At 33.5% G+C, this 16,091-nt stretch overlaps 1 protein-coding gene across 1 annotated transcript in view; it reads left to right on the top strand.

Moving 5' to 3' along the window:
• The first annotated feature begins 5,223 nt into the window (after positions 1–5,223).
• LOC149422704 (uncharacterized) overlaps positions 5,224–16,091 on the top strand; it is a 307,515-nt gene continuing 296,647 nt past the window's right edge. Inside the window, exon 1 of the mRNA XM_089633466.1 lies at positions 5,224–6,609. Coding sequence (XP_089489592.1) covers positions 5,968–6,609 — 642 coding nt within the window. The 5' untranslated portion in view covers positions 5,224–5,967. The remainder of the gene's footprint in view (positions 6,610–16,091) is intronic.

Genomic DNA, 16,091 nt, shown 5'->3' with positions numbered 1-16,091 from the left:
AGACAAATTTTCCAAAATAATCAATATACCTACACCTAATGAGCTGTAAATATTATATAACATTTAATGATGTGTGTGAAGAAGTTGGGTTTAAACGTTCAGCATTTATTTATTAACTAGCTGTAACCCGCCACCCGTTGCTGTCTGTCTGTGCAGATAGAGAAACAATGGTGCGTGTTGCTTTTACTTCCAACACATGGCACTTAAAAAAAACATGTTTGTCCAATAGATGGCGCGGTTTTTCAAATAAAGCATGTTTTTATCTATTACAGGTATAAAACACACGTGTATTCAAATGCATCGTTGTGTCATGAGATCTAAGATTTTGAACAAACAAACATTAACTTTTTTGTTTATACAAATTTATTGTAAATAACAACGACTGACTCTGACCACTCTTGACCACGTAGGTAGGAACTTAGACTATTTAGGTTCACAAATTGGGGAAAAAAATATGTAAGCTAAAATGCTCGATGTAAGTATATATATAATCTGAAAATATTATTTTATACAATAATCAATTTATCTGATAGTGTTATAATTAACACCTCCCTCTGCCGTATCAAACGCCAAACCTGCACGAAATGATTTTTTTTCTTAAGAAAGGATTTCTAATTTTGCTTATAAACACGCCAGCCCAACTGAATTGAACGACTTATGGGAAAGGAACGAAGCAACCGCAAAGGGCGCGTAAAAGCCGCTTGCGGTTGCTTTGTTCCTTTCCCGTAATTCGTTGCTCGGTCGGCGCGTTTTTCTCTTGTCCATACGTAATAACCCGTTATTTTCCAGTTGTCAGTGAAGTGCCAAAAAACAATAAATACAATTGAAGACTCGCATATTGAACATTAGCTTACATCTTCTTAAAACCAATACGTACAGAAAAAAAATCCTTTTTTTAAATATGTCGTTTGTCATAATTTAAAGACCAACCAGGTGTAGCTATATAAAAATATCAGTGATGACTTTCACAAATAATTGTCGTGTATGCACGTGTTTTTTAAACTTTTTTTTTAAATTTATTATAAAAAACCTTACGAAAACGTTTTTAAAAAAACAATTGTCATTTTTGAACTTTGTAAAATTAGTCATTTAAAAATGCATGCAAGTGCCTCATTGATCGTAAGTTTTAATGCAGACATAAGTAAATTTAATTTTCTTGGCGAGAATCTTCAATCAGCGGGGCTGATACAACATTATTTACTCACGCATAAAAATCACGCAGAAAAATTAATAATGTGGAATTTTTCAATAATGCGATGATTTGTTATTATTTAGAATTTTACAATGGGCTAGCGGACACCCGTGAAAAATCACGCAGTGTTATAATTGTAGGATTTGTGATTTAAAATAATTTTTCGAAGAAAACTTCTTCTAACTGCTTTTCACTTTGTGATGGCATTATTTATTTTTTTATTAAAACACAAATAACTTTGTTTACATCACTTTATTTCGATACAAAATCTCAACATGTTCCATGAACCAAGTTCACTTCATCAGGAGCACAAGTATACTAAAGTTATAATTAAAATTAGGTCTAGAAAGAAGAGGTAGAAGGAGCTGGGAGGGATAAGGGTTAATTCAAAGTAGGAATTAAAATGTCATTAGACGGGAAAGACCGGGTAATTGGGAAAATATTTAAAATGGGGTTTATAAAAAAAATTTGTTTATTAAATATATCTGCTTTCATATTCACGTGTTATCTTATTTCTAAGATTTCAAAATTATTGATTTGAGATACCTTGTAACCAGAATGTAGTATTTTAAAACCTGAATTAATATCGAAAGTATGGTCGTTATTTAATAAATGATCCGCAAATTCTGATTCACAGTTTCCCTTTAAAGCCCTAAGATGTTCTTTAATTCTGATCTCAAAGTTTCTATTAGTTTTTCCTATATAAAAGGAATTACAATCATTACAGTTGAGTTTATAAACACCTGATTTTTTAGTTTGACTATCAATATCTTTATTGTTAAGAATATATTTTTTTAATTTGTTATTCGTATTAAACGCCGGTTGAATAGTGAAGGGGATGTTTTTATTTATAATTTTGGAAGTATCATTATCTACAAATAGAATTCTACGCCATTATTTGTTTGTATTTTTATAAATAGGATAAATATAAAGTTTAAAGAATTTATGTTTAATTTTTTTATTTAGTATATATGTTTCATGAACCATGTTGAGATTTTGTATCGAAATAAAGTGATGTTAACAAAGTTATTTGTGTTTTAATAAAAAAATTGTGATTTGTGAAAATCTGTAAAAAAATATCATTATTTACAAAAGAAATACAAAATAAAACTGAAATATAAAATTATCAATAAATAAAAATAAAATAATTTTCTGAAATAAGTTAGGCATGTACTTACTTTATCGCTTGTCTTAATTCAGTTTAAATTTTGAAAATTTCCATGCATTCATTGAACGATAATTCTTTTTTAATAAATAATTTATCAATTTTCAATACCTACTAATTCGTATTTTAGTGAAAAGTAATTATGTACCTAAGTAAATACCTACATATTTAGGTTAAAAATAATTAGGAACCTAAGTACCTAGCTATATATTTTTCTGGAAGATACTTAGGTACCTAAGTACCTACCTACATATTTTGGTGAATTGTTTTATATTAAATGCTATGACCATAGAAAACTTGAATAAATCCCTTCTAAAATATTTTTCTTTTTTCCTATATGGACCAGTATTTATGTCAGAATTTTAATCTTTGAAATAAATAATAAATACTCTTTTATGTATATACGACAGGTATACAATTTATATTTGTAATATTATTTTCTTCATCTCTATAATACTAATAAATGTGTTTTAAATTTTCCACAACTGATAAACAACCATTAATGTAGGGTAAATGGCTGTTTATCAGTTGTGTAAAATTATAGCACATTTATATTGGTAAGGGCGTTAATGCTTAAAAATATTTTTATCTAGGTTTGTCAAATGTGGAAATCCCGTTTAAGCAAAGGTTTTGCTAATTTATTAAGAATCTCTTTAAATTATTGGTAATCTGTTGAAAACGGGATTGCAGGTAGTTTTCTGAAAAACTTTTAGTAAATTCCTAATATATCTGAACGCGCGTTCATGCACCTGCATTTGATTGAAATATTTTTTTATGAACACGTGTTCTGACATCGTGATAATATATTCTTACTTTACTAAAAATTTATCATGAAACTCATATACATTTGTTAAGGGTTTGCAATACCTTTTTTAACCTGATTACCAATAATTTGAATACATTCTAAATTAGCAATACTTTTTCTCCGTGTGGAACAAAGATATGAAATATAATGAAGATGGGTCCATATTTATTATTTATTTATTATTACACGCCCTAATGGGCTTTTACACACTACAAAGTTTAATAGTAGAGTATCACAGTTATTATAAATTCTACCAAATTAAAACAATAAAGGAAACAATACAACGAAAAAAGAAAAATATTAAATGTTACAACAAAAGCATATAATAAAATAAGATACATTAGTAAAAATGATAAGAAGTCTCACATAAATAGATATTCAAAATAAAAATAAAAATATATATATTGCGGAAATTATAGATGTCTATTTGTGTCTCGATATATAAAAGAATTGAAATAAACAATATTTATATTGATTATTTTTAAGATGAAATATATCTCCCAGATAAGAGTATTTATTTCCGAGACTGTGAAGTCTTGGAATCGGGGAATTTTGATGAGACAGTGTCCTGGTTTTGTAAATATAAAAAGGTAGTAAATTTCGGCAAGATCTTTTAGGTATGTGGATGCTGATTAATTGGAGTAACTCAGGACAGTCAATTTTGTAATTAAGTATTTTATGCAGTACTATTTAATCTGTGTTTATTCTTCTTTCTGAAAGTTTTAATAGGGACAATTTATCTAGTAAGTAGATATAGGTAATCAATGTTTTACTACAGGAATATGCAATTTATAGTTTATTTACTTCAGGAACTTATGTTGAATCTTTTCAATGTTATCGGAATGAATATTGTAAAAGGGAGACCATAACGTAAAGTTATACTCTAATTGGCATCTAACAAGGGTTTTGTACAAATTTACAATATTTATATGATATAATTTATAAAGTTCATTAATAATGAAATGACTAAATCAAAGAATACATCTGTAAAGACAACAAAAAATATTGCAGCGCAATGCATATTGCACACACTGATCCGCCGTAATCACACTTCACTTATGAACGGGTACAACAGCAGCACGCACACACCGCCACGCGGCGCGTATCACGCCACGCGTCACGGCCGCGCCGCCCCCGCACCCCTCCCCGCCCCCGCCCCGCAATCCACTCCCGCCCTATCGACTACGCCATGTGGGTAGGGCGGGATTGCGCACGCGCAGGAGGGCGCAAGCGCTTTTAAACTCGACAGAATGCGACGTCAGCCATTTTCTAATATTTTGTAACTGCAAATATTAAAAAAAAAAACTTACTATTATCATGCTCAAAATAAAATTATTTAAATTTGTAAAGCTCTATGTCATCTTGCCAAATTATTTTTTAAACAGTCTTAAAAAACAATTAAACCATTCCAAATAGATTGACATTCCTAGCTCACCCAAACATTGTAGAGAACGCGTCGTCGCGTAGCGTCGAATCTGTGCAAATGTTAAAACGTTGGAACTTTATGAAATATCAGACTGTCTAATTAATTAAATATGCATTTCAAAGGAAAATGACAATTGTTTATGTAACGAAAAAATTATTATGATTATTGCATAAAAATAATCTCTTCGCCGAGAAAAATTAGTATTCTTTATTTATTAAAAATCTTTGCGATTCTTAAACGAAAAATCAGAAAAGGATACGGTCACATCTAGGGCTTGAACCAAGACCATTGCTTTGCTGTGCTTTTATTTCTCTACCAATCGCGGCTAATCTCATGAATATGATCATATTTTGATACCATTTTACTGAAAAAAAACGGATGACTGAATAAATTATTCCACGGAATCTTGTTGGAATTCAAACGGATTCACTTAAGATTCAGCAAACAAAAAGATTTATTAGCAAAATATTCGTGATAGTTTTCCGATGCAAAAAATTTTCATCAAAATATCTAATAGACCATGCTGTATTTCCTGTTGACTTGTAACCAGTAGCCATTTACTACCCTCCGCAGTGGCCCAAGCAAAACACAAACCTGAAAGCGATAACCTGCACAGACAGTCAGTCTCCGAAATTCGGAGAGAGCAGTCGTGTTTACCGTGCTCCGCGCGCGTTTCCGCATTTCCCGACCCTTAATCACATCACACTGAAAATGACGTTGTTTTTCGTGAAAAACTACAAACATCGATAAATTCATCATGTTTCACGAATGTTTAGTATAGATTCTAGTGTCTGTGTAGTGTGTGCATGTGTTTTTGGGAAGTTGTGAGTGATCAGGTGATGCTTCTACCCTTGACTAAGTAAATAATAACTGCTGGGGGTAACGCAGTATTTCTGGGGGTGTATTTTTTAAGGTTATGTAAGTGTTTCCAAAATAACATACTAATTTTCATACATCAGAATGTGTTTATTACCGAGTAATCTGTTTTCCGTTATCGAGGAAAAGACAATACAGTGTTTTGAATTCAAATATATGTGTTCTTGACAAATAACAGTGGCGAGTGGTATTTTTCCTACAAAAGGGATGGTTTGTTATTTGATGTATAAACAACACACGAATAACAATCACGCTTTTGGATCAATTCAGCTCAAAACGAATCAATTTGGTGATTTTCATTGATTGTTGGTTGATTTTAAAACAGTGTTTTGATCGAACTTGGTTTTAGTGATAGTGGAAAGAAGATGAGCTGGGATCTTTCAGGGTGTCCAAGCCAGTCGGCTTTGGTCGGATAGTCGGATCGAAGGTAGTTTCCCAGGAAGTGAGGCGCCGCTGCAGGGCGAGCGCCCAACCGCCCGACAATAAAGAAGGTCAAGGTGAAAATGTCCTCGATGTCCGCGCAGGGCGTGGTGGAACGAGCCTCGGCCGAGCTGTCCAAGCGCATTAACGGGCTCGGGCTGCGCGGCAAGCACCACTCGCCCGGGGGCGCGCGGGCCAGCGTCATGGAGCGCGTGACCAGCGCGCTTTGCGGGGGCTCCGCCGCTCTGGGGGCCCCCGACAAGCCGGCGCGCCAGCCCCCAAGACGTCCTCCCCCGAACCCTACAATAATCCGCAAGCCACGCGCGCAACCACCCCCAGGCTATCTCCCTTGGGAACTCTTGATCCTCGACGAGAAGTTTCTTTGTAAATTGTTTTTGTACTTCACTCCGAGTGAGCGCAGGAGTCTGGCACAGGTGTGTTCGAAGTGGCGCGACGTGCTGTACAGGCCGCGCTGGTGGAGCGGTTTGATCCCGGTTCTGCGTTGCAAGGAGTTGAGGGTAGCCCCCGCGACTGTGCGGGCGCGTCTGTACGCGTCGTTGATCCGGCGGGGGTTCCGTGCGCTGTCGCTGATGGGGGCCACAGACGAGGATGCCATGGAGCTGCCCACCAGCTTCCCGCTGGCGGCGGCGCACGTGCACTCGCTCAGTCTGCGCTGTTCAAGCCTTAGCGACAGGGGGCTGGAGACTCTTCTGGATCACTTACAGGTCAGTCAGGTTCAACATGTTGTCTCTACTGGAAATATAAAATACATGGGTTTCCGTATACAACACAAAAAAAAAACAGACAAAACAAAAAAATATGTACATGTAAAGTACACACAACCTCATAAATTGTAATGTGATGACATAATATTTTGTAGTCAATTTAGGTGGCCTGACTGCCTCCGTGGTCAAGATTTATGGTTTACACACCAATGATTACCGTAGGTACCCTATTGTAACTACAGGTCTAGTCGCCAACACAAAACATTTTGACTCCTAGGCCCCAGACACGAATGGGGCATAGTAATCTAAATGAAAGTGATTTTTTGTTCAACAAAAATGTTGTTTTTTTTTTTTTTTTTTTTTTTTTTTCTTTATTCATGAAATATTAATGTGTACAGTTTTTACATGCTTTTCGACTACCACACTAGACACACGCCCGTATTATGGTAGTCGAAATTTATATACATAGGTTTATATAATTATATAAATGTAATATTTGATAACTTGTTAATCTAAGTATTTTTTTTCTTACATGCAATGTATGTGTATAAATTGTATGTGTATGTTGAAAATTTATTATGAATTTCACCGTAAGTAAAGAAAAATTGAGCTTACTTCGGGCATAAAGACATACCCACAACACAATTATGTCAGTTTATCTCTTCAGTGTCTCAGTTACTTTTACAAGTTTTGTATTAACCTTTTACGTAATACCACCATTCTCAGAGTTCCTCCTGGCATTCAGAACAAAATTTTCGACTGTCTAAAATATACAGGGGGAAGGACATAAAATAAAGAATAACACAAGAAGCGTCTTATGGGCGTGTTTCATGATCCAAATATTTGCCCGATTTAGGCCTATATTTGAAAGGGGTGGAGATCTACGAATTCAGGCGAGTGAAAGTGAGACAGAACGCTGCGCGGTTGGGCCAAATTGAACTTTAGTTTCCATTCAAATTTGTATTAAAGGCACTTCTAGTGTTAAACGAGTATTCTTTATTCTATGGGTCATACCTGCCTTTTTTTGGGTCACTCAGTCGAGTAACCATTCTCAACCCAAAATCTTTTCACACTGTCCAATTCCCATTGATTTTTTAAATGTTTTTGTTGAAAAAAAAAAACAAAAAAATTGTTACCGGATTCAAAATTTCATTTATCTTCATTTTACTACAAATAATGTCAGGAATCACTGGTTAAAGAAAATCAGGCATGTTAGACATCATTTTGAAAAAAAATTTATGAAATTTTGGTATTCCGTGACAGTTTTTTGTTCTTTGTTTTTTTTTTTTATTTTTAAAAAGGTCCTTTCTTTTTTATACTTTTTTTATTTCAGTTCATTTAGAAAACATACAGTTTTATAAAAAAAAAATATTGAACATAATATATAGAACATGATTTAAATCAGTTAAGTTCCATTTATAATATTTATAAAAGCTAGAAATTAATTATAAGTAATAAAGTCCATAGTGTGTGTGAAAAATGATTAAAAAGAGAATACTAAACAATACAGAAGTAATATTTTTAACTTAGGTACATATTAAGGTTAATTTGATTTTAAACGATTTAAGGGTTGGTTGTTTTTTCTTATTGGACTTTACTTTAACTTTAGTAAATTCGTAATAATATCGAAACCACGTTCATACCCCTGCGTTTGATTTGATAATGAATGGTGTCGAAATGCAAAAATGTTTTAATGAACACATGTTCCAACATCGTGACAATACATTGGTACTATACTAAAACGTTCTTCAGGAAACCTATAAATTCATTCGTCAAGGGCCTGCAATCCCGTTTTCAAACGGATTACGATTAATTTGAAGAGATTCTTAATAAATTAGCAATATTTTTATCAATTATTCTTCTGCGTGCAGGTGTTATCTTAGAATTAGTACTTTTATTTTATACACAATACAATCTATATATACGTCTATCACTTTTATATTTACATTCTGTAATAAAGTGTCAATTCCATTGTAAAAGCCCAATAAGGCGTTGTTTAGTATTGAAATAGTTTTGGATAATATCCACCATTTTTCCCATCATATACCGACTACCCATTTCCTTCCTTAAAGAAGATAAAGAAGATTTTATGTTGCATTGTAAATTGTCGCAAGTCAACAGTCAAATTCGTGTCGTATAGCAAGAAGGTGCAATCGTAGTGTCCTCGTTGTATTATTCACATGTTTTGTGCTAAATATCAAAATCACATCTCGTTTATCTCGTTTCGGAGGAAATTTCACCCCGTGAACAGTGCAAGGCCGTCGACAGCCCTATTGTCGGGATTCTGGGGAATTCAAGGTAGGCTGTTTCCTTCATTCAATTTTTTCCCGTGATTTATTCAAAACCAATTGAATGAGTTCTTCATTGTCGTATTTATTGTGGATTTGATTTAAGGTTCATTTACGTGTAATAGAATACGTTACAGGCGTGAATGAATAATAAATAAATAAATAATTTTATATTACCTAAAGTCAGGATGATCTCAAATAAAAAACAATATAATTATTTAATGATAAACTAATGTTTAAGAGATAAGGTTTTTTCATGCATAGCACAAAGAATAACATATTACTTTTAAAAATAAATTTTTTGGCTTTGTCCATATATTCTATTTTTATCGTAACACTGTGGTCGATAGTAAAAACAAGGTCTATGACGACTAATTGGACAAAGGTATTTGCTTTGTAAGAGGTCAACAACTTAGGCCAGTAAGTTTTATAGTAATGATGACAATAGTTTATTTTTGTATTGCGTGCCCCGAAAGCGTTACACTAAATCTTACCTAGAGCACGAAAGGGGAAAAGCTTCTTAATCTTGAAAAATAGCGTTTCTGCCGTGTTCTTCATGAAGACAAATGTAACTCTTCGTGCACCATAACAATATCATACTGTCTGCAAGTTCCTCGTGAATTATAACATATTAAAAACTGTGAATCAGTGGCGGCTCGTCTATAGAAGTCTTTTGGTCAGTGACCTCCCAAAATATGCTGCAATAGTATTAATATAAGAAAAGGATATAACAAACTACCCGATTATTAATTTATTTATAAAATTAATATTCGCATATTCGTACGGTAATAGCGAGTTCCAGTGCCATCTAGCGTCCAAATGAGAAGCTACTGTATGTACCTAGTGTGGGTCACTTCAAGTTTTGTCCCAAAGCTATCTCCATTCTCACTCTTTGCTATAAGACAAAGGAGGTAAAAACAATCATGTCTGACGTATGCTTAGTATCGTACAAAATTTATTTTCAAGGGATTTTCGGACATGATCGCGGTGAGATAGAAATATCTATGATCTAAGATTAATAAGGTATTAGAGGGCGATGTAAAAATATGTAAGTCGTAAGTTTTTTGTGTTATAAATGATAGCCATCTTGAACTTGAAATAATGTTTATTCATTCAATGCAAATCTTAGAAGTTTAAATTAACCCACTTCTCGACATCCGATAGAGCTGGAACTCGGCATATAGATTCGTTAGATGACAATGCATTCTATCATATACGCATTTCAGCAGTTAATATACGAAATAAATATTGGTCCTACCCAATCGGGATTTGGTTCGGTTGTTAGCCAGAGTAAAGTTGGCCTCTCAGAAGCTGGGCGTACTGTACAGGGCCCGCAGATACTTTAATAGTACACAACTGCTCACCCTGTACAAATCGCAAGTGCGCCCTACGGTCGAATTTGGCAGCCATCTCTGGTCTGGAGCCCCTAAATACCTGAAAAAAACCCTTGACTCTGTGCAGAAACGGGCGGTCCGTTTGATAGATTCCCCAATCTTAACAAACGGACTGCAATCTTTAGAGCACAGGCGTCAGGTAGGTATGCTGTCCTTGTTCTATCGGTATTACAATGGAAGATGCTCTGAGGAACTAGCGTCATTGATCCCTTCGGCACCGGTGCGTAGTCGGGATACACGCCAAACGCGCGCCCAACATTTGTACACAGTTGACACTTGTCACATGAGAACGGGTCGCTTCTACGATTCGTTCTTAAGTTCAACAGCTCGGCTGTGGAACGAACTGCCGGCCTCTGTGTTTCCTCCCTCCTACAACATGGGACTCTTCAAGACCCATGTTCACTCCTTCCTCTCCACAAAAAGACCCTCCACACAGCATCCCCAAAGATGACATAGGCCCTGAGGGAAATTATTTTCTTCAGGGCCTCCTGTGTGGAGTAAATATAAAAAAAAAAAAAAAAACCTAGTCCCTGGGGAAGAAGGTTATATCCTCAGTCAAACCAAAAAAATATTTGTAATTTAAATACATCTGTTAATAAAAATAGATAAATTATATTTAAAAAAATATATATCAAATTTGTTTTTTTCTTAATATAATTTAATAATTTTAAATTAGGTTTGTACAGATTTTTCTTTACCTTCAGAGAGGTTAGCCAAAACCTAGATCATCATCAGGATTTTGGTCTTCAAGTCGGAGGATGACCTTCCACTGAGCTGCTAAACTCCAACATTTATTTTCTTTGATTTCTATTCTGAATTGATTGAATTTTTATCTATGCACAGTAATATCGGTTTAGAGGCCCATGTTTTTATCTATGCACAGTAATATCGGTTTAGAGGCCCATGTTTTTATCTATGCACAGTAATATCGGTTTAGAGGCCCATGTTTTTATCGGGACCAGACGCAACAACAATAAATAGTCTTAGAAAAGACGTCAATAATCCTCCTGCAATTGATGCTTCTGAGTGAGAACACTGAGAACTCCAAATGGAACACAACTGTTTGTCTGAATTTCTAATTTATCTGTCTTCCAACCCAACTCCACAGACAAATTTAACCCTTTCGACGAAAATCTTAAAAACTGTGAAGTTATACATAGTGGGACCTTATACATAGTGTGACCTTATACATAGTGTGACCTTATACATAGTGTGACCTTATACATAGTGTGACCTTATACATAGTGTGACCTTATACATAGTGTGACCTTATACATAGTGTGACCTAATATATTGTGCGCGTTTTCCAATGGGAGCTCTCTGTCTTAGGCGCCAAAATTGTCCGTAATTAAAGCAATAAACAAAGTTTTCCGCAGAATTGAAAATTTAAGTTGTGTTATTTAGTTAATTGCTTTCTGAATTTCATCAATCGATCGCCCTTCCAAATACGGCCTTATCCTAGCCTTAGCCTTTCAATCGTGGTTAGTAATTTTAGCATCCCTTTATCCCTTTATAACAAACGATGAAAACAAACTGTCTTCTGTGATCCAATGATCCAGTAAGATAGATAAATATACTATCAGAAGGAGTTGCTGTTTTTGTGTCAAGGAGTATTCACATATTTAAAGGCATCAGATTCGGGTATCGATTCTCCAATCCAGGCCGCTCGCAATCGCCGTTGAAAGTACATACTTTGGTCGACATTTTTATTCTTGAGTTTCGTCAAAAGTACACACTTACATACGCCAAACCGTTCCAATTAGAAATTCCACTGGAACGAAGAATAGATTCGAGTTAGTAATCAGTGGCCAAGGGGTACAAAGCAACGGGTTCCCACCCAGGCGTTGAGGGTTCAGTCCTTTGCTGATTCGAGAGTTGTTGCTTATTTTGTAACTGCATCAATCGGTGGTGCAATATGATTTGATTAGCCATGAGGATGGGCGGCATTTGAAAAGAGACGGGCTCTGATTAAAAATAATTAATAACAATAGACAATGCGTTTCTGATGTACTTGTAATTAATTTATAAAATGCAATCTACTTCTACAAGGCTATGTATATTTTAAAAATATATCTGACCAACCGGTTCACTTTCAAAGCGAACAAGGTCATATAATTTTTTGCTAGTGTATTTATTTTGTCTGTCAAGAATAAAACAAAAAAACATGTTTCTAAAACCTTCTTCAATACTTAATAAATATTTATCCTGTCAAACTGTCACGTCTCGAATTTCGTTTAACCGTCTCCAGTTATTTGGCATACATGAGTGTTACGTGGATATTATAAGTAAATTTTTCTGAAAGCTTTCGTTCTTGGAAAATATACTAGGGAATATTTTAGTACCCATTCAGAAATCAGCATTTTTTTACTAAATGACTGAGCATAGCGACGTCCTGTTTTGACTCAACCACTCTGCATTTCGTACTTGACGGTATATAATAGAGAAGACATAAAACTGTTAATGGGAACGAAGTGTGATTCATATAAAACCATAAGTGGCTACCATCATTTTTATACCAACTTTTCATAGTCCGCAAATAAACCTGAGCAGGAGACAGAAATGTAGAATTGTCAATTGATCACATTAAAAGTCCTAGTATTTTGTGAGAAAACCCGTAGACACAATCCTTTCCCCTTTGCAGTTGTGAATTTTTACATTAACTTTTATTTTTTTACTTTTTGTTTTTTATTTTCCCCTTTTTACTTTTTACTTTTTTTCCTTTTACTTTTTACTTTTTACTCTTTACTTTTTACTTTTTACTTTTTACTCTTTACTTTTTACTTTTTAATTTTATACTTTTTAATTTTTACTTTTTGCTTTTTACTTTTTACTTTTTACTTTTTACTTTTTACTTTTTACTTTTTACTTTTTACTTTTTACTTTTTACTTTTTACTTTTTACTTTTTACTTTTTACTTTTTACTTTTTACTTTTTACTTTTTACTTTTTAATTTTTACTTTTTAATTTTTACTTTTTACTTTTTACTTTTTACTTTTTACTTTTTACTTTTTACTTTTTACTTTTTACTTTTTACTTTTATTTTTTACTTTTTACTTTTTACTTTTTACTTTTTACTTTTTACTTTTTACTTTTTACTTTTTACTTTTTACTTTTTACTTTTTACTTTTTAATTTTTACTTTTTACTTTTTACTTTTTACTTTTTACTTTTTACTTTTTACTTTTTACTTTTTACTTTTTACTTTTTACTTTTTACTTTTTACTTTTTACTTTTTACTTTTTACTTTTTACTTTTTACTTTTTACTTTTTACTTTTTACTTTTTACTTTTTACTTTTTACTTTTTACTTTTTACTTTTTACTTTTTACTTTTTTCTTTTCACTTGTCACTCTTTGCTTTTTGCTTTTTACTTTCTTGTTGTTATTGTACATAATATTGTAAATAAAGTAACATTCATAATACTACAAAGCAAAAAAAGATAAATCACAGGAAAACTGCTTATCTTTCGATCTTATCGGAACAGGAATTAATAATTCGGGTATTACTACTTAAAACCCTTATAGAGCATGACAATCTACCGCTTGAACATACCACACATTACACTGTAACATTGATTTAACAAGAAAATATATTCACGTAATTCGATCACACCAAAAATAATATAATAATTTATCATCCGATCCCCCATCGAGGGCGATATTTAAATCTGTAGGTTCAACTTGTCCACTTAACGAGTCGTCAATTAGATCGATATTCCACTTGGCACTTGGTTGGAGGAGTGGCGCAGAAGTGGCGCTATCACCTACCCACCCCCCCCCCCCCCAGTCCCGCGGGAGGCACAATAGCTGTCTAATGCAGCGAGTCATTTAATGGTGATGGATGATGGCGGTGATAGGGCACTAATGGTGAATTTGCGATTTCCCCTGAAGTGTAAGCTGTGAGGTTTATTGAGAAACAATGCTTGTCTAACTGTTAAATTATTTGGAAACTTGTAATATTTCATAGACACAATCCAAAGATTATAGAATACGATATATTATCTTTGGTACAATCGTTATTATAAGAGGCCACGAGGGATATTTTTGATATACTGATATAAAATAAAGCTAATTTATTAAAAATCTTGTCGAATTATTCGTATTCCTGTTAAAAACGATATTATCAAAGGCGATAAATCACAGGCAAGGGTTCTGGATTCGAGTCCTAGATGTGACCGAATCATTTTCTGATTTTTCTGTTTCAGATTTTCGTTTGAGAATCGCTAATATTGTCTTCAATAATTAAACATTTTAATACTAGAAATAATAACATTTAAGTGTGGCATTTGGTTGTAAAATGTCGACAGAAAGTATAAAGATTGCTCTCTCTAAAGGATGTAAAAGAAGGAAATTCAAGTACATACAAAATATAATATACAAGTGTGTAAGTATTCAACAAGTATTCAAATATTGTTTACACACAAGCATTTTTAAGCATGGTTTTATGTTTTTAAATAATAAATAATGACAAATAGCTAACCTACGAGAAGCTGCAACGATTTTAAGCTTCCTAAGACAAATTTATTGACAACACAAAACAATATTTATTATAAAGGTTTTAAAATGTACAGTGAACTCCCCGTAAATGTCAAGGAAGCTAAAAGTCTTGCAGCTTTTTGTGCGTTATGACTCAATGTTGTGAAGTCCAAATATTAACACGTAGGTAATAGAATATTTTTTAAGTAGTTTTAAATAGGTATAAACTAGATGTAAAATGAACATTTTTATAACTAAATAAAATATACCATTAAAGAATCCTCCTCTCATAAGCTTATGGAGTAATAAAAAATTACGAAAAAAAATTATGTAAATTTGCATACTCTTACAAAATACTCGGATTAATAATACAGATAAATTAATGTTAATTGAAAAAATATGATAGTATAGCCTTCTTGTACCTAACTTCCGTGAAGTTAAATAGATCCGCCACATCTGCGTAAGATCGCCTTTGGTTAAAAAAACTACATTGTTTGGGGCTAACCAGGATTCATTTGAAGCAATTTACCATGAAAACTTATTGCAAGTAAGCAATACTTAAACAAAAAACAACTCTAGAGTAATTATTATTGAATGGTTCACTTTCCATATGATCAAAAAGTAATTAAATAATGGGGACTTTTGCCCAAAAAATCGACGAGGGATATCAACCCTAGTAATGTATTTTGATACGCTAGTTTTACCGGGTTACAAAAAGGGAATTCGCATATATTTCAACAGTCTAGGTTTATGCTCTCCAATGTTACACGAGTTCAAACGCAAAGGTACACAAGTTGCCCCTAAATCTGTTTGAACCTATCGATCATTAGATACTGTCGGCTTTCTGCCATTAGGTCCTGTAAGCTACTTGTGTTTGTCCAATCATTTTTCATTTGGCACTGTTAGTGATGGTGTTCAAGTGTCATGTATTGTTGTTGGCTTTTCGAAAATGTATTGGCAGCTTACGTAAAAAGCGTTAGGAATAATTAGTGTAAACGATGTGATTATTGCCAGTACATGACTAGACGAAGTGAAACAATTTTGTCGCACTATGGGGTATAAATACCGTAAAATGTTAAAAGATTTTTGAGAATATGGAAAAAAACAACTATGGTGAATTTTAATTTCAACGCTAAAATTATTATCGTGATTTATTTATGTGTTATCAATCTATATCCAAGGTTTCAGACAGCTTTATTACCTATCCTTATGTTGGCTAAATAAGGAGGAAGCTCAAAACAGCGCAATGACCTAAAAATAAACCACGATAATACCCTTTGAAAACATTCGTTCATCGGGTGGTTTATTTGAAAGAAGGATTCGGATT

Source organism: Hesperophylax consimilis, chromosome 7 (assembly GCF_061612785.1).
Source record: "Hesperophylax consimilis isolate HC1 chromosome 7, BYU_Hcon_1.0, whole genome shotgun sequence".
In the NCBI taxonomy this organism is placed as follows: domain Eukaryota; kingdom Metazoa; phylum Arthropoda; class Insecta; order Trichoptera; family Limnephilidae; genus Hesperophylax; species Hesperophylax consimilis.
This window is presented reverse-complemented; position numbering and strand designations above follow the sequence as displayed.